The following is a 26,119-nucleotide window of genomic DNA, read 5'->3' as shown; positions in this document are numbered from 1 at the left end:
TCACTGCATTATCTCATCCTCTGATGCCCTCTTCTCCTTCTGCCCACAGTCTATCCCAGCATCAGGGACTTTTCCAATGAGTCATCTGTTCGCATCAGATGACCAAAATACTGAAGCTTCAGCTTCAGCATCAGTCCTTTCAGTGAATATTCAGGGCCAATCTCCTCGTTGTCCAAAGGACTTTCAGGAGTCTTCTCCAGTACCACAGTTCGAAGGCATCAATTATTTGGTGCTCTGTCTTCTTTACAGCCCAGCTCTCACAACTGTATGTGACCACTGGAAGACCATGGCCTTGATTATACAGACCTGTGTCAGCAGAACATAGTGTCTCTGCTTTTCAACATACTGTCTAGGTTTGTCATCAATTTCCTGCCAAGAAGCAACTGTCTTCTGATTTCATGGCTGCAGTCATAATCCGCAATAATTTTGGAGCACAAGAAGAGGAAATCTGTCACTACTTCCACCTTTTCCCCACCTATTTTCCATGCAGTAATGGGGCCGGATGTCATAATCTTATATTTTTAAATATTTAGTCTTAAGCTGGCTCTTTCACTCTCCTCCTTCACCCTCATCAAGAGGCTCTTTAGTTCCTCTTTGCTTTCTGCCATTAGAGTGGTATCATCCCCATATGTGAGGTTGTTGTTTCTTCCGCCTGTCTTGATTCCAGCTTGTAACTCATACAGCCTGGCATTTCTCATGATGTGTTCAGCGTACAGGTTAAACAAACAGAGTCTATGTACCTAGTCAAATTCTCACTCAATTAAAACAGTTAAAGTAGTGGAGGATGGGTGGTTCCCTTGCCAGAGCTGGAAGCCAGGAAAGAGAAAGGGAGGGAGAAGATCAGAAAGAGAAATAGAGACAGAGACAAAGAAACATAGACAGAGATAGGTGTTTAAAGCCCACACTAGAATCAAGTGAATTCAGATTTCTCCATGATGATTTATGGAAAGGATAATACACCTTCAAGTAGCTATTTATCTGCGTGAGGCCAACTTGTAAGTATAGAATGTTATAATGGAAAAAATAGCTCTTTTATATTTTTCTTCAAAATATTCAAAGGGCTTTAACAGTTATGACTAAAGTAACAAGAACCTAGACTTTAGCTTTAGACACCGCACCATTCTGATTCCATCAATGACTAGCTGACCAGCTGACAGAGTCTCTTGCCTTACCTAAGCCATAATATCTCATTTATACATTGTATATATTAATTTAATTAGGCAAAATAGATTAAACATGATAATATCTAACATGTAAGTGCTGTTTAATTATTCTCTGTTAATATTTGTTATTTTATTCATTAACAAAGTATGATGAATTAAAGACTTTTTAGTCACTTCATCTCAAAGAATCATTTCCCCTTCATTTCCATTTTATTTTCCAAGTTAGTAGACCCTTCATGGATACAAAGTGCTAAGTAGCCCACATTTCAAAAACAATTCCTGGAATATGTCATTTAAAAAGCCCCAAAATAAAGGGTTTCTTTATGGGAGGGAAATTACTTTCTCAGTGATAAAAGGCAGGATTTTGATGTAATTAAACAGAGCTTCTAGTATATCATAAATATTAAATACCAAAGGATTTTTTCTTTCTTCAGATGCAACATGAAAATAACTTTGAGCAGCAACATAAAGTCATTTTTCAATAAGTCAAGATAAAACATTCTTTTAACTACATTATAGCAACTGATGAATTCAACCTTCTTAATGGATTTAAAAGAAAAAATAGAAATTGGCTCAAATAACTAAACTTAGGGTTTTCCTGGTAGATCAGATGGTAAAGAATCTGCCTCCAAAGCAGATCTGGGCTCGATCCCTAGGTTGGGAAGATCCCCTAGAGAAGGGAAGGACAATGCACTCCATTATTCTTGCCTGGAGAATTCCATGGATAGAGGAGCCTGGTAGGCTACCATGGGGTCATGTGGGGTCCATGGGGTCACAAAGAGTCAGATGTGATTGAGTGACTAATACACACACACAAACTTACACAAGTGATTGATGTGCTCACATTGAAATTTTCAGAGTGAATACATATGTAAGAAAAAATAAGTGAGATTGAATACACAGGATAAAATTTCTACATGAAAACTATATAGAATCTTTAAACACTAGCAATAATTCTTTGGACAGGCAACTGATTTTTTTCAAATATTTCATTTATATGGTTCAACATAGAACACTGAAAGGTAAATTTAAACAATCATGTATTTTGTAGGGAGGATTACAAGAAAAAATAATATACATGGTAACAAGAAATTATCAAGCCCTGAAAAGAAGTCATATAGAGAATTTGGGGGTCGCAGAATTTCATATTCACAGAAAAACTACTCACACTTCACAAAAATAGCTTTAGGTTTTGCATTAATTTCCATAATTGAATGGTAAGAAAAATAGCATACATTAAGTATATATAAGTGCCAGGTGTTTTAAATCTGTTAATCTTCACAACAGGACTTCCAGATTGGTTATTTTTCCAATTCAAATGAAACACATTATCATAAAGAATTTTCAACAGCTCATTCAAGGTCACATAACTAGCAATGTGGAAGACTAGGATTTAAACCCAGGTGGATCAGTCTCTATCTTAGGTCAGTTACCCCAAAAGTAAAGCCTACAAGGCCTCCTTTGGACAACTGATGTATCTCAATGAGTGAGTACTTTCAAAAGAAGGTGAGAACAAAAATGTTCAGCAAATAAGTGGTACCAGAAGAACACAGCTTCTCATGGTTCCCATGGAAGCTTGGAGCATGCATTGCACCACAGAGGTAGACCCACATGGTTGCTAACCGTGGTGATTGAGGATAGGGCACCCGAGGCTGGGAACAATGGAGGGAGAGGAAGTCTAAATAGGCATGGGGTGGGAGTGAAATAGGGGAGAAAATTGATAGGGATAGACAGACAGACTCCATTAGTGCAGGTTAGGGATGAGAAAAGGTGTTGAAAGAGAGGATGAATAAAGCATATAATTAGGTGAAAATCTCATCAAGGCCATTTTTCTGTTATTTTTTAGGTTATTCGTAAGCTGTCAGTACCACCAAAAGCAATTGGTACCATGAAAAGCAATAGGCAAATGGCACCCCTAGTGAAGCTAGACTAGGCACCAAGGTCTACTGCAGCCTCTAAATTCATTACAATAGTTATATTTTCATATGAATATTTCCCATGCTGGGAGGCTGGCTATCAGACCAAACTGATATCCTGTCAACTCCCTAGAACGTAAGACTCTCTATGTCATTTTTCTTGCTTCCTACATTCTAATATTCTCCTTCTCTTATGGAGTTTGGAAATTAATCATGAAAAATTTCTGCCAATTGATTTCTCACCTCAACACAGGAAAGACCATATAGTTACTTTATAATTTTATACAGGGTGGAGGATGGAGCACAGTTCAGTTCAGTTCAGTCACTCAGTCATGTCTGACTCTTTGCGACCCCATGAATCACAGCGTGCCAGGCTTCCCTGTCCATCACCAACTCCCGGAGTTCACCCAAACTCATGTCCATCGAGTCGGTGAGGCCATTCAGCCATCTCATCCTCTGTGGTCCCCTTCTCCTCCTGCCCCCAATCCCTCCCAGCATCAGAGTCTTTTCCAATCAGCCAACTCTTTGCATCAGGTGGCCAAAGTATTGGAGTTTCAGCTTTAGCATCAGTCCTTCCAAAGAACATCCAGAACTGATCTCCTTTAGAATGGACTGGTTGGATCTCCATGCAGTCCAAGGGACTCTCAAGAGTCTTCTCCAACACCACAGTTCAAAAGCATCAATTCTTCGGCACTCAGCTTTCTTCACAGTCCAACTTTCACATCCATACATGACCACTGGAAAAACCATAGCCTTGACTAGATGGACCTTTGTTGGCAAAGTAATGTCTCTGCTTTTGAATATGCTATCTAGGTTGGTCATAACTTTCCTTCCAAGGAGTAAGCGTCTTTTAATTTCATGGCTGCAATCACCATCTGCAGTGATTTTGGAGCCCCCCAAAATAAAGTCACACATGGGCACATGTGTGTATGAGTATGTGTCTGTGTATGCATGTGTGTGTGTGTGTGTGTGTGTGTGTGTGTAGTGCCTGCTCAAAGGCAGATCTATCTCATTCATTTGTGACTCCAATGAAGTATCTGAATCTATTTGAAAATTATAAAATGCATTTGTGGATAGTGATAATACCTTAGTTATAATACATTATTTATATATAAATTCTTAATGTAAAATTTGCTTGAGTACACAAGTCACATAAAATTCACTTATGTGACAATTTTCATTGAAATTTATATAACCCTAAGATATTTAAGTATGGAAGATGGGCAAATGGCCCATCTATTTTCACTCACTTTTTACAACTCTTCTTAGAAGCTATCACTTTGAAATTATTATTATTATTAATTATAGTGCCTTTATACATAGCAGTTTTCTTCCTGAGATTTATTTTCTAAAACAGCATTTTTCCTGGATACATTTAAGTGTTGAAAACCACAGAAGAGTCATTTAGTTCTGTGACACCTTCTACAACTCTCTCCTCTCTATTCCCAGCAGTGGGACTCTTCTGTTTGGACATTTGGTCTCCTTCAATTCCACATTCTGCTACCCCATTCTCAGTTCTCCTGAGATGTAGAGACTGTTTTATTTGTTTAGGGTCACTCAGCTATGAGGCAAACTCACTTATTCTGAATCCATTCTTCTTGTGTTACAGTACTCTCAGTTTCACTATGAATGAGGAATAAGGGACTCATCACCATCAACTATTTATGTCCCTTTTTCTGCCAGTTTGTCTTGTATGTTCTTTTTATAGCAAGAAGAAAACAAAACAAAACAAAAAACAGTCACAAACTGCATTTCCCCCACCCCTGATAATCCAGTCTCCTCTTCCACAAACTCTACTTCAACGCCAGTGATGCACAGTGGGCATCTGTTTACGGTCTCTGTGCTCATCACTCATCTTTAAAACATTGTTTTCCAAAGGTCATTTTTGTTTGTTTGTTTTGCTTTTTCCTGATGCACTTCTTATTACAACAGAGAATCCTGACTATGCATGCAGAATGTACTACACTTGAAAACATCAGCACACTAAATCGGTTCCATTCTCACTTTGCCCTCCACTTAGCATTCTGTCTAGCAACTCTTATTTTCCCAGCCTATCACCCTTGCATCACTTCTTTGGGATAAACACTCACTACATTCCTTGTTTGAAAGGTTATGGGTAGACAAAAGCTGTTGATTTCCTGAAAGAACAACTGACCCATTTCTACCGCAATTTAGCTTTTGCTTAGGACAAATGGGATTCATGGACTGATTTTTCATGGTACAATCTAAGCTTTGGAGTCAGAGTCTAGGGTCCAAATCTTGGCCCTGCAACTTACTATAGCTGTAAGGGTTGATGGATAGAGACAAGTCACAGATGAAACGCTGTTTTGTGGTATACAGGTCTTGAGTATATTTAAAAAAAATAATCTTTACACTTCCAATTCTTTAAGCAGTCAAAGCTGAACATAATTTAGAGCAGCTACTGATAAATTTATGTTTTCCAAATATCTTAAAGTACTTTAAAACACAGCTGTTGGCCTGGGACAAATCTCATTCATTTCTTTCTCTTACTTGCTACATTGATTATAAAAATAAAATGTTACCAATGATTACTACAGGATCATGACTAATTATCTTATGACTCTGTATAGACTTTCTGTTATCGAGTCCAAGCTTGCTTTGTTCATTGTATGACAGGACAATAAATTCAAGAGATGAGGTACTGAGGCAAGGAGTGTGACTTTATTCAGAAAGCCAACTGATGGAAACATGCCAGGCTAATGTCTCAAAATAACCATTTTGTCAGTGTCTGGACGCCAGTTTCTTTTATACAGCAAAGATGGTGGAGGGGGGTGCACGGGAGGTGAGAAAACAACGTAAAAAGCCCATTAATCTCACAAATATAACCTGGAATAGACAGCCGTGGAGAGTGCAGTGAAAGTGAAGGTGCAAGTCGCTCAGTCATGTCCAACTCTTTGTGATCCCACGGACTATACCTTCCATGGACTTCTCCAGGCCAGAATACTGGAGTCGGTAGCCTTTCCCTTCTCCAGGGAATCTTCCCAACCCAGGAATCGAACCAGGATCTCCTGCATTGCAGGCAGATTCTTTACCAGCTGAGCCACCAGGGAAGCCTTGGCCAGAGGGTGTGTTAATTTCTCTCTTCCTTTGGGCATCCACAAGTGGACAGGATCCTGAATGAAGGCACCTTCGGTTTAATATTCAGGCAGAGGGGCAGGGTTCCTGAGGCAGGCCATTACATATAAACAGTATCCTTTTCATGAACAAAAACAACAGGAAGCAAAGTTTAAAGTAAGAGATCCAACATGGAGTCATAATTGGCTCCTCCATGCAACACCTCTTTCTTGTATAGATGCTTCCAGTTCAGACATGATCAAATCAAGTCTTTTGTGAATTCAAAGCAGGCAAAAGTGACTTCATTTTTGGTTAATTGGCATGTCAGTAAATACAACTTTCATTAAAAGACTCATTTTGACAAGACAAGCTCTATTTACTATATATAAATTAATGTTGAACTTTGTGGTAAATGTTAGAAAGAAACCAAATAGGAACTCAAAGTCACTGTGGCTTCCTTAACATTTGTGTTTGTGTTAGACATTTGAGACATTTGAAATGGAAAAAAAAATCATTATTAATTTATATATTATTAGACAGCTTTATTATGATCAAATTCTGATGTTTTATGAAAGATTGATGCTATATTGGCAATAAAACATTAGCTTTAGCCTCCTTTGTCTTGACTGTACCATTAAATAGTTGTAGCACTTTTGATAAGTCATTTGGTATCTAGGAACCTCAGTTTATACATTCATAAAAGTAAGAGCTGCAACAGAGAAGACCCACTGAGATCTTAAATGTTATGATGCGAGGAAGGTTCTTAATGTTAATACTACTTATATTTGGCTGCCATCACAATTTGGTTTTTCAGCCTGTACCTACCACAACATGGTTCAGTAACCCTGTGGAAACATCTAGCCCCGTAACCTCTTCCTTTGCTTCCAACACCATCTTGGCTTAACCTCTTTCCTTACTCAGCTTAGTATCCAAGATCCACTATTTCAATCACTCTGTTGCCGTAACCATGGTATCCATCTTCCCATTACACAAAACTGTACGAAAAATTAATTTCAACCCTCTTTTTCTTTCCCCTGAGGAAAAGGTGGAGACTTTGAAAAAATGGTAGCCTATGATAATTTAAGATACAAACATAAATAAATGATGATGCTAGCTGAATACGTTCACAACGTGGTTTGGAGGTTAAGCTAAGTGGTAGACAAAATTTCCTAAAAAAAAAAAAAAAATAGCATGATTGACTTTAATATTTTAAAATAATCTATATCATATTCTTTCCATCCACAAAAAACCAAGTACAAGGAAAAACAACGAGGCAAAGAGTCAAGCACATATTTGAGTATTTGTTACGTGTAAAGCACAATACGAAGCCATAAAATACATGTGAACCTTGCCTTTAAAGTGGTCACCTTCAGAACAGATGCACTAAGTTTAAGTCTGGACCATTTACTGACATTATTTTGTTAGTAAATATTTAGGAGTCACATAAAAATAATTAATTATAAATACCTCTATTTTAAGCTCAAATTATTCCCTAGTTTGGTTCCCATCTCTTAGCCAAAATTCCAGTGATGTAAGCTTTTACCTTACCTATAAACCTAAAGAGAAAATTTACCATCATCTGTTTTGCTTTGATTTTAATTTCTAGTGAGAGATGCCCATCTTCTACTCTGTTGTACTCAAAATAGGAAAACATTTTAGAGCAATGGGAACCATTTACCTAGCAGAGAATTTGAGAAGCAAACAGGAAAGAAGATAAAGTGAATATGACAGAGCTTCCAATATTCATTTTCCATTTGTCTCCTAGTAAGAAAAAAACTGATTTACACCTGACTATATCACTGAGGCAAAGGGACTGCAAGTCTCAGCCTACCTTTTAACTGGGTAGTTAGTGTTGGTTGCTTAGTCATTTCTGACTCTTTGCAAACCCATGGACTGTAGTCCACCAGGCCCCTCTGTCCATGGAATTCTCCAAGCAAGACTGCTGGAGTGGGTTGCTATTCCCTTCTCCAGGGGATCTTCTTGACCCAGGGATCAAACCCGGGTCTCCTGCATTGCAGGCAGATTCTTTAGACTTTGAGACACCAAGGAAGCATAACTATTCTACTATGGCTAGCAAATGAGGAATATTTGGAAAAGGAGGATGGTGTGCCCCTATACCATGCTGCTATTCAAAAGGATGACCTAAGTGCTCTTGGATCATAAAGGCCAGGCTCAGAGAGCAGAGAGCTGAAGGAGCCTGGGTCCCGCTGACAGGGCCAACAGGTCCATTAGGCTCAGTAGGCACATGACACTTCATGACACTTATGGGAGACCATAAACATTTTAAAATTGTTTAAAAAAAAAATAAGTGAACTTTTAGGCTTAAGTATATATAGTACTAATATGTCATCTTTATATCAACAGTAACAAAACATTATATATATATCTTTGATGGGGGTATGAGCTGATGAAGGTAAGCATACTCCAGGTCCAGAAAATTTACAAGGCAGGCCTGCTTCCTGTCCATGAGAATCAACTAGCCCTGCATTTCCTCCTCGAAGTATATCCTAGATGACAGGAAGATGGAACTTCTATTTTGCTTAAGCCACTACTACTTGGAATTTTCTGATACATACCAAGAAATTGAATCTCAACTGATTAAAGAGGTAGGTACTCACACTGACTTAAAAAAGGTACTCAGTTAATACAGGGTGAAAATCATGTATGACCAAACATGTCAAATATTGCATATGGGCCACTTCCTTTAATATTACCAGGCTGATAGCATTTGCTTCATCTTTCAATAGCTATGTTACGGATATATGTCTGTGTTCCTCCAAAATTCATATGTTGAAACCCTAATCCTCACAGGGACGGAATTAAGAGGTAGGGCCTTTGGGAAGTAATTATATGATGAGGGTAGAGTCCATCGTGCTCTTATAAGCAGATACACAGACAGTGCTCCTGCCTGATCCACCATGGAGGGCTACAAAGAGAAGACCACAGTCCACAGACCAGGAAAAGTGCTCTCATTAGACACCGAATATTTCAATATGTTAATTTTTGGCTTCTCAGCCTCTAGAACTGTAAGCAGGAAACATCTGTGGCCTGAGTTACCCGATCTATGCTGTTCTGTTACAGGAGCCAAAGCAAACCAAGACAAAGCAACTCTCCCTCCTGTACACTCCAGCTTTCTAGGTTCCGAGCTAAGGTTGGTGTTGTGAAAGTGAAACTCAGCCCTGGCTCTGGGCCACCTACCTGACATTACTAACAGTCTCTTCATCTATAAAAAGGAGTCATTACTAATTGCTACACAGGATAATGTGAAAAGATATGAGCATGTATAAAAATTCGAATTTAAGTACTATAAAAATGTCAGACACGCTTGTCTCCCTTACGTAATGTCTTTCCAAGTCTGTCCTTGAAGATTCTTTTAAGTAAGGGCACATAGGGGAAATGGGCACATTATTAAAATTTCAGGGCCAATTCCGCTTAGGAGGCACAAGACATGTAGGAGTCACTGTAATGATGAATGGGATCAAGCTTTGTTTGATTTACAAACAAAGTATATTTTCAAGAATAAGTTCCCCCCGCAAACTGTTAAATAACATGCATACATATATGATATAGACTATAAAGTATATGTGCATGAGTATAGATACATATATCTCTTTGGTAATTATTTTGGTATGAAATGAAGCCAAATTATTTTAGACATCAATTTTCAGACGTGTCAGTCCAAGTGGCTTAAATCTAGAACAGAGATAACTGTACTATACTTCACACTTCGCAGTGCCATCTTCTGACTATCAGTGGAAGTGCAGTTCCAGTAAAACGGCAGCACTGTTTAACTTCCTAGGGAAAATCTGACTGCCATTATTATCACTATTATTATTTAACATAGATTGAGTTCAAACAATAAGTCTGTTATTTTTAACAGACTTTCTCTTTTTTTGTAAAAGAAAAAAAAATGACACTATTCATGACACTATTCGCTATTCATGACATGGGGTATTGTGAAGGTTCGTGTGCACCAGATATCTTGGGTCATGAATACACATTGCACGTATGTGGATACACACTCTAGTCCCATGTGATTCTCAGCAGATCCTTTGTTTCTGAACTACCTTCCAAATGCCTGACATCATAGATTTTAGTGTTAATGTTCACTGTATAAGACCCAGACTTTGAAGCTATGCCTATTAAATCACTGGCTCAAATTTCACCTCTACCTTAGTAATTTTGTGATTTTAGATATATTAACTTCTCTAATCCTCAATGTCGTCATCTATAAAGTACTTTTATGAAGTACAAAGGAGCATTAATTAAAGTAATCCTACAGAGATGTGTAGTACAGTTCTTACACATAGAAATCTAACAATAACCTTTAACTACTATTATCATTTAAAAAATTAAATTATGACTCCAGGCAGTAAGACAACTTCCCCAGGATCGCACAGGTAGAAAGGGCTAAGCTTCGGTTAGGGCAGGTCAGTGTGATTCCCACCATAGGTTTCTAAGCTCCACAGTTGAAGCCTGGAAGCCATCTGGAGCCAAACAGTAGGACACTACAAGTCGCTGGTGTGACTCTGAAAAACGACATCCACAAATAAAGACAGTATTATACAAATACACGATTATTTTTCTTTCACAATAAAAATACAATAAAATGAAATGTTTTTGCAAGAACTATAAAGAAAGGCTCTTTTGTCATATTTACTTGTGAGCTTAGAGCATGAGAGGAAGTCACATATTTATAACTTCTCAATGTGTAAATCAGAACACAGGAGGCTATTGCAGATTTAGGGTCATTCCAGTGTTGTACGTTACACGCTAGGAGGCGCCACAGCACAGTGATGGGCTAAAGGGCTATTGGGTGTTTGACTTCAGGCTCCACTACCTAGGACCCTAGGGCTTCCCTTGTGGCTCAGCTGGTAAAGAATCTGCCTGCAATGTGGGAGACCTAAGTTTGAACCCTGGTTTGGGAATATCCCCTGGGGAAGGGAAAGGCTACCCACTCCAGTATTCTGGCCTGGGGAATTCCATGAACTGACTGTATAGTCGATGGGGTTGCAAAGAGTCGGTCATGACTAAGTGACTTTCATTTCACCTGGGAGCCTGGGGCTTATCTGGTAGCTCAGTTGCTAAAGAATACACTTGCAAAGCAGAAGAATCCCCATAGACAGAGAAGCTTGGCAGGCTACAGTCCACGGGGGTCACAGAGTCGGACAGGGCTGAGCGACTAAGCGCAACAGCACCTGGGAGCCTAGCGGGCTATAGTCCATGAGGTTGCAGAGTCAGACAGGAAGTGGAAAGTGTTAGTCACTCAGCTGTGTCCGACTCTTTGTGAACCCCATGGACTATAGGCCTCCAGGCTCCTCTGTCCGTGGAATTCTCCAGGCAAGAATACTGGAGTGGGTTGCCATTTATTTATTCAGGGGATCTTCCTGACCCAGGGATGGAACTCAGGCCTCCTGAGCTGCAGGCAGATTTTTTACCATCTGAGCCACAGACGAACAGGAGGGAGCGACTAACACTTTCACTTTTCACTTTCACTTACAACTTTATAGCCGAGGACTAGTAGTCTAATCCCTGCAGTGCCTTAGTTTCCACAGATATAAAAGGGAAGCAATAATAGCAACCACTTCACAAGTAAGTCTTCTGTGAGGATTAACCTAGTTTAAGATATGATCTGTTAGCTCTTCACTATTATCAAATCATCTTTCAATTTCTTTATTACTCCAGAAGAACTAATACTGCAGAGAAGATGAGAACTAAGACAGTATGGATGACACAGTTCTATATTCTATTTAATACATAAAATTAATTGAATCAATTTGATTTTCCACATCAGTCAAAAGCAACTGATGCTAATGAAGGTGAGGGAGATCAACATTTTTATCAGGCTAAATATTATTCCTACTTGGTCTAAAAAGTCAAATTTCCTGCCCCAAGTAGAAGAACAACAGGCATTTATATAGCTTCACGTGCAGATCTTAGTTTTCATCGCCTCTTTATCGTATACCTTGAACTGACGAACGTGAAGAAGGATGTTGAGGTAAGTTTTCATTCTTTTCATTGTTATCTATAAGATTTCACCTTACTGTCAAGTACTTTCTAAATAGAGTTACCCCTTGATAAATCCATTTCATATAGTTTTATATCATTCAGTTTATTTGAGCATCTTCTCAGTCCTCTGTAGAAAAGCACAGGAGGCAGAGAATTATTTTCATGTAACTTGACTGATAAATGCAGCCTGGTATGTGACAAGATACTCATCTATTAAATTTATTTACCTACATGTGAAAATAGGTGTGGTTTTTGTCAAAGCAGCACTGTCTTTCCATCTTTGTGACTTTAGCTACAATGTCCATGTTAAGCAAACGTGCAAGATACCAGTGTTGTAGATGCTACAGTTTCAAATATTGGTTTTCAAATATTCCTGTGCATAGAAAGCACCCAAATTCCACATTCAAATGAAAATTCCTTGGCCCTTTCCTCAGAAAATCTAATCTGTCTGCAGTAGGAACGAGGAAGTAGACTTTTTAATGTGTCCCTAGGGATTCTGACTTAGGTACACTGAGGAGTGTACTTCGAGAAATATTGGTCTGACACATATATGTTTTCTACATAGAAGTACTGAAATTAACTTGCAAATTGTGTACTTATAATGATGGTTCCAATTTATTGAGTTTAAAACTAACAAATTTATTTGGCTCCTTTAAGAATGTTTTCAATGTAGCCTGTCCCACATCATGCAAACTTGCAGGTACTTGCCAGTGCAGTTTAGTTTCAGCAATTCTTATTTTTAAGTTATTTTTTTCTTCAGTGTGAATTTATACAGAGATTAGACATTATGGGTATTGCTATAGTTTCATTCATAAAATGATTCTCAGAAATGATGAGCTAAGATCTAGGAAAATATGGACTAAGTGTTTAATTTGCCCAAAACTCCTCCTCTGTAGTGATAAAACAGGTTCAGGTATAATGTGTTACAAGAATGTAAGGGCTGAGTGACAGAGAGTAAGCATCTGGCATACTGCAGGGCAATGATTAGTCCTCAACATTACTGGCTGAATCTGTGATTCAAAGGTTGTATACAATACCAAATTAAATAAAGACCTAGATAAGGGATTCAATAGTTTTCTAAATTGTAGTGGCAGAAAAAAAGTCTGCCTCCATTTTTATACGAACATTTTTCTATGAACTTTTCTTTGGAGAATGAGCTCACATCTCACTTTGTGGCATCTGAAGATGTTCTCAACATTATAAAGCTTACTCAACCATATCTGCTTCTTGCCAACATGCCACTTCAATTTTTCATGCGTTTCCTTATTTCCTTTATAATTCAAAGGATCCCCCCTCCACCTCCCAGCCCCACCTTTCCTGTCTAATACTAAGGACTTAATTTACTGCAAAGGCCTGCACTGAATGACTGCTAGCATAAGGGAAGACAAAGTTAAAAAGAAAATGACAGAAAGCAAAAAAAAGAGGAAAGCTCATGATTCCAGACTTTCTCTTCTACTCCTACCATCTCGGCTCATGCATTCAAAGTGCCCTAGGTATTAGGGTTCTCATTTCCTTCTGACGTCCCAGCCCTTCTCCACCAGATCAAGACTAACCGTACCCCACTGTGAGACTGCTTAATTTTAAAATTGAGAATCCTCAACTTGTCCAAAGGCTTGTTTGTATTTATGCTGTCCTACTTTAAGATATATCTTTTGATCCTGCCATCTTAAACTTGAAAAATGAACTTTCTTTAAAGGCATTTGTGTGATACAGTAATATAATTTCAATAACTATATGTAACATTTAACTAGATTAGCAACATTATTAACAACACAATTTGGAGCTGTCAAATTCAGAACAGAAGCTAGATCATCATACTCATTTTCTATACTATTTTTCTTGAGGGTGTTGTACATGTTTAAATCAGTGTTCCTAACTGGAACTGATTAGGGTGATTTAGAATTGACTTTCACATTGGCCTCAAATCATCCACATGAGCTGGGGAAATGCATTCTCCATTCAGGTGTATTTGTTTGTTTGCTTGTTTTTATCTATACTAAGGGAGGATGCGGCTGAGTTCCAAAATTTGTTCACCAACACTTTTGAGATGGTAGGATGACATCATTGACACAATGGACATGAGTTTGAGCAAACTCTATGAAATAATGAAGGACAGAGAAACCTGGAGTGCTACAGTCCATGGGTTCACAAAAAGTCAGACGTGCCTTAGTGACTGAACAACAAAACTTTTGTCTTACCTACACCAAGTGTAAGTTTTTATTAAAGACTGCTCTTTCTGACATGCAAGTACATTCTGTTAGGGTAAAATAAAATCTCTCTGATCCTTTCAATCAAATGATGTAAAACTAGTAATATATTGAGTTGTATTTCTCTGTGCTAGACATTACATTTTATGTACGTTAGTTTATTTGATCTTCTTGACAAATCTATGAGAAAGGCAATGTTATCGCCTCTTCATTGATGAGAAAAATGTGGCTGTGTTAGTCATTCAGTCGTGTCTGACTCTCTGCGATTCCACGGACTGCAGCCTGCCAGGTTCCTCTGGCCATGGAATTCTCTAGACAAAAATACTGGAGTGGGTAGCCCTGCTCTTCTCCAGGGGATCTTCCCGACCCAGGGTCTCCCGCACTGCAGGCAGATTCTTTACCATCTGAGCCACAAGGGAAGCCCAAAGGGATGTTAACTGACATTTCTAAACTCATGTGGCTAGTATGGCTGACTCAGAGTCTGTTTGTTGTTCTATGTTCTTTGGATTTAACACATAGGATCCCACAAACACTTTCTGTAATCTCTACCTCATTAACCTCAAACTCTCACTGGGTAAGTGTTTTTAGAAGCTCAGAGTTGTGTGTTGAACAGTCTGAAGGATGTGCAACTAGAAACTCTTTTGATGATAAACAGGAGCAAGTCACAGAAAGTCACATCATCTATAGGGACATGAGACAAAGGCTGGCCCGGAATCTGCATTAGTCTTTGTCGATACCTTAGCTCAGCCGAAAGGACTACTTTAGAAGGCGCAGGCCATTGCATGCTTTTTGTTCCATGTTCTCCTAAGGAGCATTTTCACTGAGTTCAATTTTCTCCAGACCCTACCCCTAGACGAATCATATCAGGAATAAACTATGAGTTTATTATTTTGGCTGTGTCAGTCAAGAACTTTGAAATTCACTTAGGGGAATGATTTACTTTGATTTTTAATAAAATATTAAATTTTGACTTCTTGAGGTATCTAATATAAAAATCAACACACTACACTAAATTTTAATTTCTACACATAGTAATAGCTAACATGCTTTAGGATTTCTTGAAGGACCAAAAATATAACGATGTGTATGCACTGAAATAGAACTTAAATATCCTTTCTTCAATCCTAATGGCATTAAATGTTGGGCATTATTATTTCCCATTTTATAGATGAGAAAGTTAAGTCTCAGAATAGTTAAGAAATATATCCAAAGGAAGCAAGTTAATGATACGCATGTGTAGAATAAAATCTATTACCACTTCACCCTAAAAAATGTTACTAACTATAAATTGTTGACAGGCTATGATGAAAGTATAGAGATATATAAACCAAACAAAATGTAATGTCACCATAAATTAAAGCTAGACATGAACATATTTAGGAACTAAGATAGTTCAGTATGCTACTCATTGAACAATACCACACAGTTGCAGTATAGGTTTAATAGGAAAGGAATATGTAAGCAAATCTAGGAAATACACTTAAAGAAAAGAGTTTCAAAGAGAAGATTCCAAAGGTACAAAAAATATTCCCTTACAATAGAAGTCAAAAGCCAAGAGGAACCATTATTGGTGTGTCTCTTATAAGGTAAACTCTGTACAAATGTGAGAACTCATTTGTAATGCTGCTTCGGGTTTTGAAAATGCCCTGGGATCTTTTTAAAGCCAACTCATTCTTCAAAAAAACAGCTGAATACAGGTGAACAAATGGTGTCCAATTCATTATTGTAATTCCCTTTGAATATAGCCTGTTGTTCTGTCATGATTCTATCTGGTCAGAGAACTTAAATTACTTTATACTCTACAATAACTAGAATAGTTCTGGATATAAGGTAGGCAGCAATTATACCAATGCGGCTTACTTACAGAAGAGATGATGTGGAGAGTGGTCATATGATAGAAGAGAGAAGCAGTGCAGAAAGTTCTGGGTTCTTGTTTTGGTTTCCTCTGGTCTCAGTCATCCTGGACCTTGGTTTTCTCACTTCTAATATGACGGGCTTTTGATGAGAATACAACCTTACATTCACAGCACGCTTCCCGATAACAGACTCTTTAAAGTACACTCAAAGAGATTAAAACACTCGAAAGCAACACCAAACAAGTCAGACATAATTGCAATGCAATCACTACCTATAGTATAATGATGTCTCCTAGTGTTTATGAAAGCATTTTCAGAGCACAGCGTTTATTTGGTTGAACTTTAGCTTGTGTCTGAATAAAATGGTTTACTTTTGATATTTTGTTTTTTGTATCTTATAAACATGAAGCGACATTTCTAAATGTCCCAGTAAACACATGCCCTTTTCTGATGCAGATTTAACATGATCTATGCCTTTTCTTTACCCTTAGCAGCAAATTATACCCTGTTCTATGATCCACTCAACTGACATACACAGACACATATGCATGCACACAGAGTAATCTATGGCAGAAATATATACATTGTTTTCATTTAATGATCAGAATTCCATGGTACAACTATGAAGAGTTTGTGATAAATATATGCATGCTAGTTGAGAGCACACGATCTCTAGAGCTGTTTCCAAAGCTGGTTTAATATAAAGTCCCTTTTATGTGTTGTTTCTTAAGACATATAGTAGTTAAGCTTTTTCTATATTAACAGTTCTCAAACTGTTGTCAATAGTAGAAAAAAATATACATTTTCTTTCCATAATTTTCCTAAATGTCTATACTTTATAGAGCTTGCTGATGCATGATGAAATTGATTAACAAGTAGAAAATAAAGCTGTAGAAACCTTTATACCAATCTTGCCTATGCAGCTTGAACACATCCTTTTTTATTCATTGATGCTTATGCTCACGGTATTGACTTAAAAATGTATGCACTTAAAATGCAATTTAATTTACTTGTAGCTATATAAGTTAAATATCTAAGTATGTACTTTTGTGCTCAATTATATTCTACATGGTAAAAGTAAATGTCACAATTTTTCATGATGTTCATGAAAGTCCACAGCACTTGGCCGTCAAAACATATTTTAAAGAGCAAGGAGAGTTACCAGGTAATCCTCATTATTTCTCCTGCTTCCCCTCTTTTTTGGCAAACTTTTCTTTCTTTTGCATGATAACTGTCACTCTAGTGAATTTTGTGTCTTCCAACTGATTTGCAGCCAAGTTTTCATTTATTCTGCTTTGTCCAGATCAATCACAGAAACAAAAATTTCATGAAAATATTAACCATATAGTACTACCTGCATGGGCTAAATCTGTTAAGCACTTTTACGTTCCAGGAAATATGATAAACTTTTTTTTTAGGTGTACTCAGTCTTTACCACAGCCCCCTCTTATTTTCTACATGAGGAAACTGCAAAAAGAGGATAAGCAATTTATCTAACATCACACAACTAGCAAATGTTGAGCAATATTAAAGTCAATTCACCTCAGTTCAGTACAGTCACTCAGTCGTGTCTGACTCTTTGTGACCCCATGAACCGCAGCACACCAGGCCTCCATATACATCATCAACCCCTGGAGTTTACCCAAACTCATGTCCATTGAGTCGGCGATGCCATCCAACCATCTCTTCCTCTGCCAATCCCTTCTCCTCCTGCCTTCAATCTTTCCCATCATCAGGGTCTTTTCAAATGAGTCAGCTGGCCTGGCATCAGGCGGCCAAAGTATTGGAGTTTCAGCTTTAACATCAGTCCTTCCAATGAACACCCAGGGCTGATCTCCTTTAGGATGGACTGGTTGGTTCTCCTTGCAGTCCAAGGGACTCTCAAGAGTCTTCTCCAACACCACAGTTCAAAAGCATCAATTCTTCAGTGCTCAGCTTTCTTTGTAGTCCAACTCTCACATCCATATGTGACTACTGGAAAAACCATAGCCTTGACTAGACGGACCTTTGTTGGCAAAGTAATGTCTCTGCTTTTGAATATGCTGTCTAGGTTGGTCATAACTTTCTTTCCAAGGAGTAAGTGTTTTTTTAATTTCATGGCTGCAGTCACTATCTACAGTGATTTTAGAGCCCAGAAAAATAAAGTCAACCACTGTTTCCACTGTTTCCCCATCTATTTCCCATAAAGTGATGGGACCAGATGCCATGATCTTTGTTTTCTGAATGTTGAGCTTTAAGCCAACTTTTTCACTATCCTCTTTCACTTTCATCAAGAGGCTCTTTAGTAGTTCTTCACTTTCTGCCATAAGAGTAGTGTTATCTGAGGTGATTGATATTTCTCCCCCAATCTTGATTCCAGCTTGTGTTTCATCCAGCTCAGCATTTCTCATGATGTACTCTGCATGTACGTTAAATAAGCAAGGTGACAATATACAGCCTTGACGTACTCCTTTTCCTATTTGGAACCAGTCTGTTCCATGTCCAGTTCGAACTGTTGCTTCCTGACCTGCATACAGGTTTCTCAAAAGAAACGTCAGCTGGTCTGGTATTCCCACCTCTTTCAGAATTTTCCACAGTTTATTATGATCCAAACAGTCGAAAGACTTTGGGATAGCCAATAAAGTGGAAATAGATGTTTTTCTGGAACTCTCTTGCTTTTTTGATGATCCAGTGGATGATGGCAATTTGATCTCCTGATTCCTCTGCCTTTTCTAAAACCAGCTTGAACATCTGGAGGTTCACGGTTCACATACTGCTGAAGCCTGGCTTGGAGAATTTTGAGCATTACTTTATTAGCCTGTGAGATGAGTGCAATTGTGTGGTAGTTTGAGCATCCTTTGGCATTGCCTTTTTTTGGGATTCGAATGAAAACTGACCTTTTCCAGTCCTGTGGCCACTACTGAGTTTTCCAAATTTGCTGGCATATTGAGTGCAGCACTTTCACAGCATCATCTTTTAGGATTTGAAATAGCTCAACTGGAATTCCACACCTCTACTAGCTTTGTTCATAGTGATATTTCCTAAGGCCCACTTGACATTGCAGTCCAGGATGTCTGGCTCTAGGTGAGTGATCACACCATTGTGATTATCTTGGTCGTGAAGCTCTTTTTTGTACAGTTCTTCTGTGTATTCTTGCCACCTTTTCTTAATATCTCTGCTTCTGTTAGGTCCATACCATTTCTGTCCTTTATTGAGCCCATCTTTGCATGAAATGTTCCCTTGGTATCTCTAATTTTCTTGAAGAGATCTCTAGTTTTTCCCATTCTATTGTTTTTCTATTTCTTTGTTTTGATTGCTGAAGAAGGCTTTTTTTATCTCTCCTTGCTATTCTTTGGAACTCTGCATTCAAATGGGTATATTTTTCCTTTTCTCCTTTGTTTTTCACTTCTCTTTTTACAGCTGTTAAAGTCGATTACAAAATACTTTTTCTTTCGTTATCATCAGCAAAAGTTATTTCTAATACTGCTTAATTGGCATTATTTGTTCTTTCCTCTGTTCACACTTGAACCTTTGTTTAAAATATTGTTAATATTTATACAACTTTATTTATAAATATTTATGAACATAACTAGATTCTAGGTATATGTATTTGTAACTAATTTATTATTTAATTGCCTTGATGCCTTATGTAACAACTAACTAACTTTTGATGTGTGATAATGAAAAGATCTCTGAATGTTAATATATGAAGATAAGTTTAAATGGATTTTTTTGGGGTTTTCTAGAGAAGAAAGTTTAATATTAAACATTATCTCCTTAAGAAGGGTACTTAACTTATTTAGCACTATTTATTAAAAAAAGATTTTCTTCTAGAAGTCAGTCAAAAATAGGCACCCATTCACCCAACCACATACCAACACTCTCATAACATACATGAAAAGCATAATTTCATTACATCCATATAGCCCTGCCAATGGTTGCCATGATTTTTGCTTCCTGGTGGGTAGATCAAGTTCTCTCTTTCAATTATATAGAGTTTTGTCTGGGACAATTGTACCATCACTTCAATTTGAGAAGTCTCTTTCGCTGGTTATAAATAAAATTTAATGCACAAAGATAGTCCCCAAATAAGTCATTTAAAAAAAAAACTGCTATAGGAAACAGGCAATTAAGATGCACAAAAGGAATTTAAAAAGTCAACACATTTTTGTTAATATCCTCTTAGCCTAGAAAATACATTTCTCTAATGCAGTTACACAGAATGGAGCAATTTCTGCCAAGACATTTATGCTGGGTCATACAAAGGTGGGTAGAGTGTAAGACTTGCTGTATTCAGGGCTTGGGACAAAGAATATATATACTTCCACAGATCAATGTGGGGGAGTTATAGTAAGACTCCTACCATTATCAAATTTATTTTGTTTAAAAATAAAATATTTTGGTGCTTATTGGGTTATTACTATAACTCATCTTTCCTTTATCCTATCCATCAACTTGGTTAGATTAAGGGTGGAGCAAATAGGAGCCTGGGGCATCCTCGATATGTAGTACCATCTAATAATAGATTCCAAAATAAACACGTGGTATGACTGCTGGTCAGAGGGCCCAGGACACACCTCTAAGGTGACTCCTGTTGGGAGAACTATAACCGAGCATCTGCTTAAAGTTCTTGCTTGATGGAAAACCACCAGAAGTCAGTAAACCTTCCCTCCTCCCTGCCATGTTCTCTCCCCATTAAGTCATTTAAAGCCAAAGGTATTAAGAGCAGAATCACAGCAGAAAGGAACAAGAGGTTCAGCAGAATAAAGTATGAGCCTTCTCCAGCACTCCATGGGTCCCTTTCACCAAGAACTTCTAAAGACTTTTTTCACCCTACTATTCCTTTCTATACCTATATTGCTTCTTTCTGAAGTGAATTGCTGGCTGCCTTCGAATAGCATTTAATGCTTCTACAGAACAAGGCTGTTGAAAAAGTATAGTCAATCTACTCCGAAGATATATTTGCTTTCTTTGATCACATTTATTTGTGCATAGGTTAAATGGCTTTATGCATTAGCTACATTATTCATAACTTTAACTCATTAAAAAAATTTATATGTACTTTATAAACAGGAGAGACAATATGCTAGAAAATTAAACAGCTCTTTTTAAATCTATGAGGTTTAGCTGTAAAACAGAGAACAGTTCTTGGCTACTGTTGAAGGTGAACATTTAGCTTTCTTTCAGGACAAACTGGGCTTCCAGGGTGGGTGCTAGTGGTAAAGAACCCACCTGCCCATGCAGGACACATAAGAGGCATGAGTTTGATCCCTGGAAGAGGCATGACAACCCACTCTAGTATTCTCGCCTGAAGAATCCCATGGACAGAGGAGCCTGGCGGGCTACACTCCATAGGGTCACAGACAGCTGGACACAACTGAAGTGACTTAGCATGTACACACACAGGACAAATTAAGTAGCTCTGACTGAGGGGCATAAATGTTCCCTATGGTGAAAACGATGAATTTTTTTGTGCTTCAGCATCTAAGTTGCCACAGAAAATACAGGCATAAGAAACAAACAAAAACAGAAAGCTATTCAAAAATTCATATTTAAAAGGCAGAACTGCTTTAGAGTTTTCATCCCTGTGGGTAGAATACTATTATACTATTATAACCATCCTTCTCTAATTGCAGCATTTGCTTTAGTGAACACATCCCTTTACCTTAAAACAGAAATGAATTTAGCCCTATTGGAAGGATAACAGCAAGAGCTATACCCAGAAAAGAGATGTTGAAACAAATACACATCAAAAGTCTCAGATCTACATTTTTAATACTTTGAAAAGAACTTAATAATAAAAGACAAGTGATAATACCCCAAAGATATAGGAAAATCTTGAAACTGCCACCCTCTGCTAATACATTCAACACGACTGAAGCAGGTGAAATGCCTTTGGCTTCACGTACAGGACCACTGACAAGAAATGAAGTTAGCCAGAAGTCTTTGGCTAGAAAACCCACTCTCACAGGTGGCCATAGCTTAACTACAACAGTTTTTTTCTCAGCAGGACAATAAGCTCATCTCGACTAATGCAATTATTCTTGCAAACCTGTTCAGCTCAGGTTCTAACCCACACATTAACTGAATGCCTACAAGAACTCTTAATTATTACAAAGAGAATAGGCTTCTGCTAGAGTCCACTGAAATCATAAGCTCTTCTTGGCAAAATGACATATTGATAGTTCCAAATTCATTGTCAAGTTCTCTGATTTTCACAAAGTAATCTGGGTATCCCGTAAGATTAATTGTTACAGACTAATCACAATAATAAGACATACCGCCCATTAGGAAAAGTTTTACTCTTTTAGGCCCAGTGTGTTTTTTTTGTTGAGTGGGCAAGAGGGAAAATTTAAAGAAGACTGGTCAGTTTTCACATACCATAAACACTGCAGATATTTCCTATCTAAAGCAAGCTAGGAAAAAAAAAAAAATAAAGTAAGCTAGGGACAGCTCATTCAGTTTTTGCTGTAAAATGTGCACTGACTATTTAAAAAATTTTTCTTTATAATAATTAAGTTTTATAAGCCGATGGCTCTTTGTTTTTGCATTATGTAACTAACATTAAAACTTTGGAAGCTAGAGACTATAGAGTTTTCTGAGTCACTTAACTTATAGTGTCCTTAAAAAGCAAATGTACTTTTGGAACACTAAGGATTCACTGTACTTAAAAATCATTGTGGGCAGAATTTCCATTGTTTAAATATTTATAATTTTCTGAATATATTGACAAGCACCTACTCAAGTGCCCCAAACTTGGAGAATTTGCTTTCTCTAGAAGAATCCACAAGTAATTACTAAACCATAACACAAGAGTTCAAAGTGGCAGGACACTTTAAAAAATAACTGTTATGCATGATTTGCACTGAATTGTTTAGACCTAGACACAAACATTAAAATGGGCTCTGTAACTGGAACAAGTTATTATAGTATCGGAAGGCAGTGATTTTAAAACCATCTGCATTTTGTGAATTCCAGTAATGAGCAACCCTAAAAGAAAATAAAGCATCCGATTTATATTGCATTTTAGCCTAGGAAAGTTACCTGGGTTTTGTTTGCAAGCAAAGACTAAGTTTTTCAACTCTTGGGGCTACATCAAACAGTCCTCACACTCAGAAGAAAGTTGGGGTACAAGAGCCTGATAGAGGGTGTGTCCACTAGAAGTGGAATCAAGAATTTCACTGCCCTGATTTTTCACAGATAATGACTTTCCTTTATACTTCTCAATTTCAGAATTAGATATAATCCTATTTCCTCTCTTTATTATCCACCAGACACATAACCAGATAATGTTTCCATTCACATAGATTTGAAAAGATTCTCATCCTGTGTGGGTCATTTTATTTTATAGTGGCCAAGGCAGAGAGACTGCTGCCAATATGATGTTCAGGCCATGCAGAATAAAGGCTCAGTCCTGGGCAATGAAACAGTCCACCTTTGTTTTGCCCTTGTGGAAGAAGAATGCAAACCTATCACCAACTTTGGGACTTGATCAACAGTGGGGAGTCACAAAACTCTTTTCAATCACTGCATTTTAAACCTTCACTAAAAATAGCTCCTCTGTGCTTGGACTTAATGTCCCATCTATGGCCAGTAATGGAATACACTACTTAATTGTTTCTGACTAGGGTCCTTGCATCAGCACTCTGAGAGTGTCTTCTAACTTTTAATCGCCTGTGTGCTCTTTAATTAGACCTGCTCACAGGACAGCCAAGAGCAGTCAGCCCACTCGAGATGTTAAAACAGGCTATTTCACAAGTCCAGGAACTTTTGTACATGGCTAACCATTTCCTAAGATTTGTCATTTTTTTCCTGTGCCTTAAAATCAGACATACTGAGGGGTGGAGGTCATCTCTGTGGCTATTGAGACAGCTCCAACGTACAGAGACACTGCTTGGTGACAACCCTCTCCTTGTCTATCGAATTCCCTTCTTTATGTGGTCTCCTATCCGCGTGTTATCTGTCGGCTATCACTAGGGCTGGAGGGAAACGCGTCTTTGAAAGGAATACTCGGTCTCCTCACTGGGAGGAATACGAGAATTTCTTTAAGGACTCGGATAACTAGAAAAGGGTTCCACTTCCCCAGAAGAATTTCAGAGTCGGAATTATAGAGACCTCCCACCAAGCCCTCCGCCCAACTTAGGCGGGAGATGCAAACGGCCGAGGTGTCTGTCCTTGGCCCTCACCGGTGACCTGCCGGCAGCGCCCCTCGCCTCGGGTCACTCACGCTCCCGGACTCACCTGGTGCCGAGGACCAGCGCCGGCAGGAGAGGCAGCAAGTAGTGCGCTGGGCTGAATTTCATGCTTGTCACCTGCCGGGGTCCTCCTTTCCTCGCTGCCTCCGCTCCCCCGCTTCCTCCTCCAGGTCCCGTCGCTCCTCCTCGGTGCCCGGCTCTGTCCCCGGCTCTGAGCCCTCTCCAGCAGCGGACGGAAGTAAACCGACAAACGGACGGCCGCCTCGCGAAGGCAGGCGCTGAGAGCGGGGAGTATCTTCGGGAGTGATGTCACCAGCGAGGCGAGCCCTGCCCCGGATTGTTCGGCGCCGCCGCTCCCGAGCCCGGAGGGCGCGCTGTCACCCGCGCCGCAGGCGGCGCGCGGGGCGGGAGGGGTGCCCGGCGATGGCCCCGCGCGCTCGGGCAACGGGCTGCGCTCACTCGGCTGCACGTCCCGGGCCCCGGGAGCTGGTCTTTTATTCCCGCTTGCCCAGAGGATGGGGAGGTGCGGGGCAGGGGCCAGGGGAGAAACCTAGTCTGCCAGTAACTGAACCTGCATCCGCGGCAGGAGGTGAGCCAGAATGCACTGGGGAAGATTCTCAGAGGCTCAGAGTCACAGGCAAGTCCCCCCACCTGGTTAAAGCGTGTTTGGAAAAACGGTGCTCCGGAGGGAGAGAGTGTTTAAAACGTTAACTCGAATTACAAATGCGTAATGACTCGTCGGATGCGAATGGAAGGACAGGAGGAGTGAAGAGCGTCCAGAAATGCACCCTGAGCCCCTATCGCTATTGCGAGCTTCTTAGTCCGCAAAACGTGGACTGGGAAGAGGTTTCCGGACACTTAAGATGTCTGTGGCTTCTGTGTTTTGAAGATTTCTGATTTTCCTATAATTTCAGTTAATCTATTTGTACCACCAGCTGGCAGTGGGGTTGCAGCTCGTGGTGCCCCAGTTGCACACACCTAAAGGGTGGCTTGTCTTCAGGTGAGGAACTATAACTAAAGAAGTCATCAAAATATTAACGGTAATTAACTCGGAGTGGTAGTACTGGAAGGCAGAAGGTTTTATCTGTCTTCCCCACCGCCCCCCCCGCATATTTTCCAAATTTTCTATAATGAACACCTGATATTTACTAAGCTTTATTTTGAAAAATTAATAAGGGAAATGAAATAACAGAACTCTAATACAAAATAACATTTTGCAAGTAACCTAGAAAATAGAGCCAACTTTATCTAAGAGATGTTCAGTTCTAGGATATTTGTAACATGGTGTGTGTGTGTGTGCTTATGTGTACTCCAGCAGAGAATATGTATGCCTGCTAAGTCTCTTCAAGTCCTGTCCAACTCTTTGGGACCCTATGGACTGTAGCCCGCCAGGCTCCTCTGTCCAGATATTCTCCAGTCCAGAACACTGGAGTGGGTTTCCATGCCCTCTTCCAGGGGATCTTCCCAACCCGGGATCAAACCCACATCTCTTACATCTTCTGCATTGGCATGGCAGGCGGGTTCTTTACCACTGCTGCTGCTGCTAAGTCGCTTCAGTTGTGTCCGACTCTGTGCAACCCCATAGACGGCAGCCCATCAGGCTCCCCCTCCCTGGGATTCTCCAGGCAAGAACACTGGAGTGGGTTGCCATTTCCTTCTCCAATGCATCCAAGTGAAAAGTGAAAAGGAACTCGCTCAGTCGTGTCTGACTCTTTGCGA

The 26,119-nt window shown here is 39.1% G+C and overlaps 1 protein-coding gene across 2 annotated transcripts in view; it reads right to left on the bottom strand.

The window, feature by feature from the left end:
- Nucleotides 1-24,640, bottom strand: part of LUZP2 (leucine zipper protein 2) — a 514,336-nt gene extending 489,696 nt beyond the window's left edge. For both annotated transcript variants that reach the window (XM_086383024.1, XM_086383025.1), the window contains exon 1: nucleotides 24,447-24,640. In XM_086383024.1, coding sequence (XP_086239150.1) covers nucleotides 24,447-24,508 — 62 coding nt within the window. In that variant the 5' untranslated portion in view covers nucleotides 24,509-24,640. The remainder of the gene's footprint in view (nucleotides 1-24,446) is intronic.
- Nucleotides 24,641-26,119: the final 1,479 nt, after the last annotated feature.

This window comes from Bos grunniens, chromosome 29, assembly GCF_055505025.1.
Source record: "Bos grunniens cultivar Pamir isolate PY7600 chromosome 29, Bosgru_T2T1.0, whole genome shotgun sequence".
Taxonomy (NCBI): Eukaryota; Metazoa; Chordata; class Mammalia; order Artiodactyla; family Bovidae; genus Bos; species Bos grunniens.
Note: the sequence above shows the minus strand (reverse complement) of the source record. Positions and strands in the feature narration are given on the sequence as shown.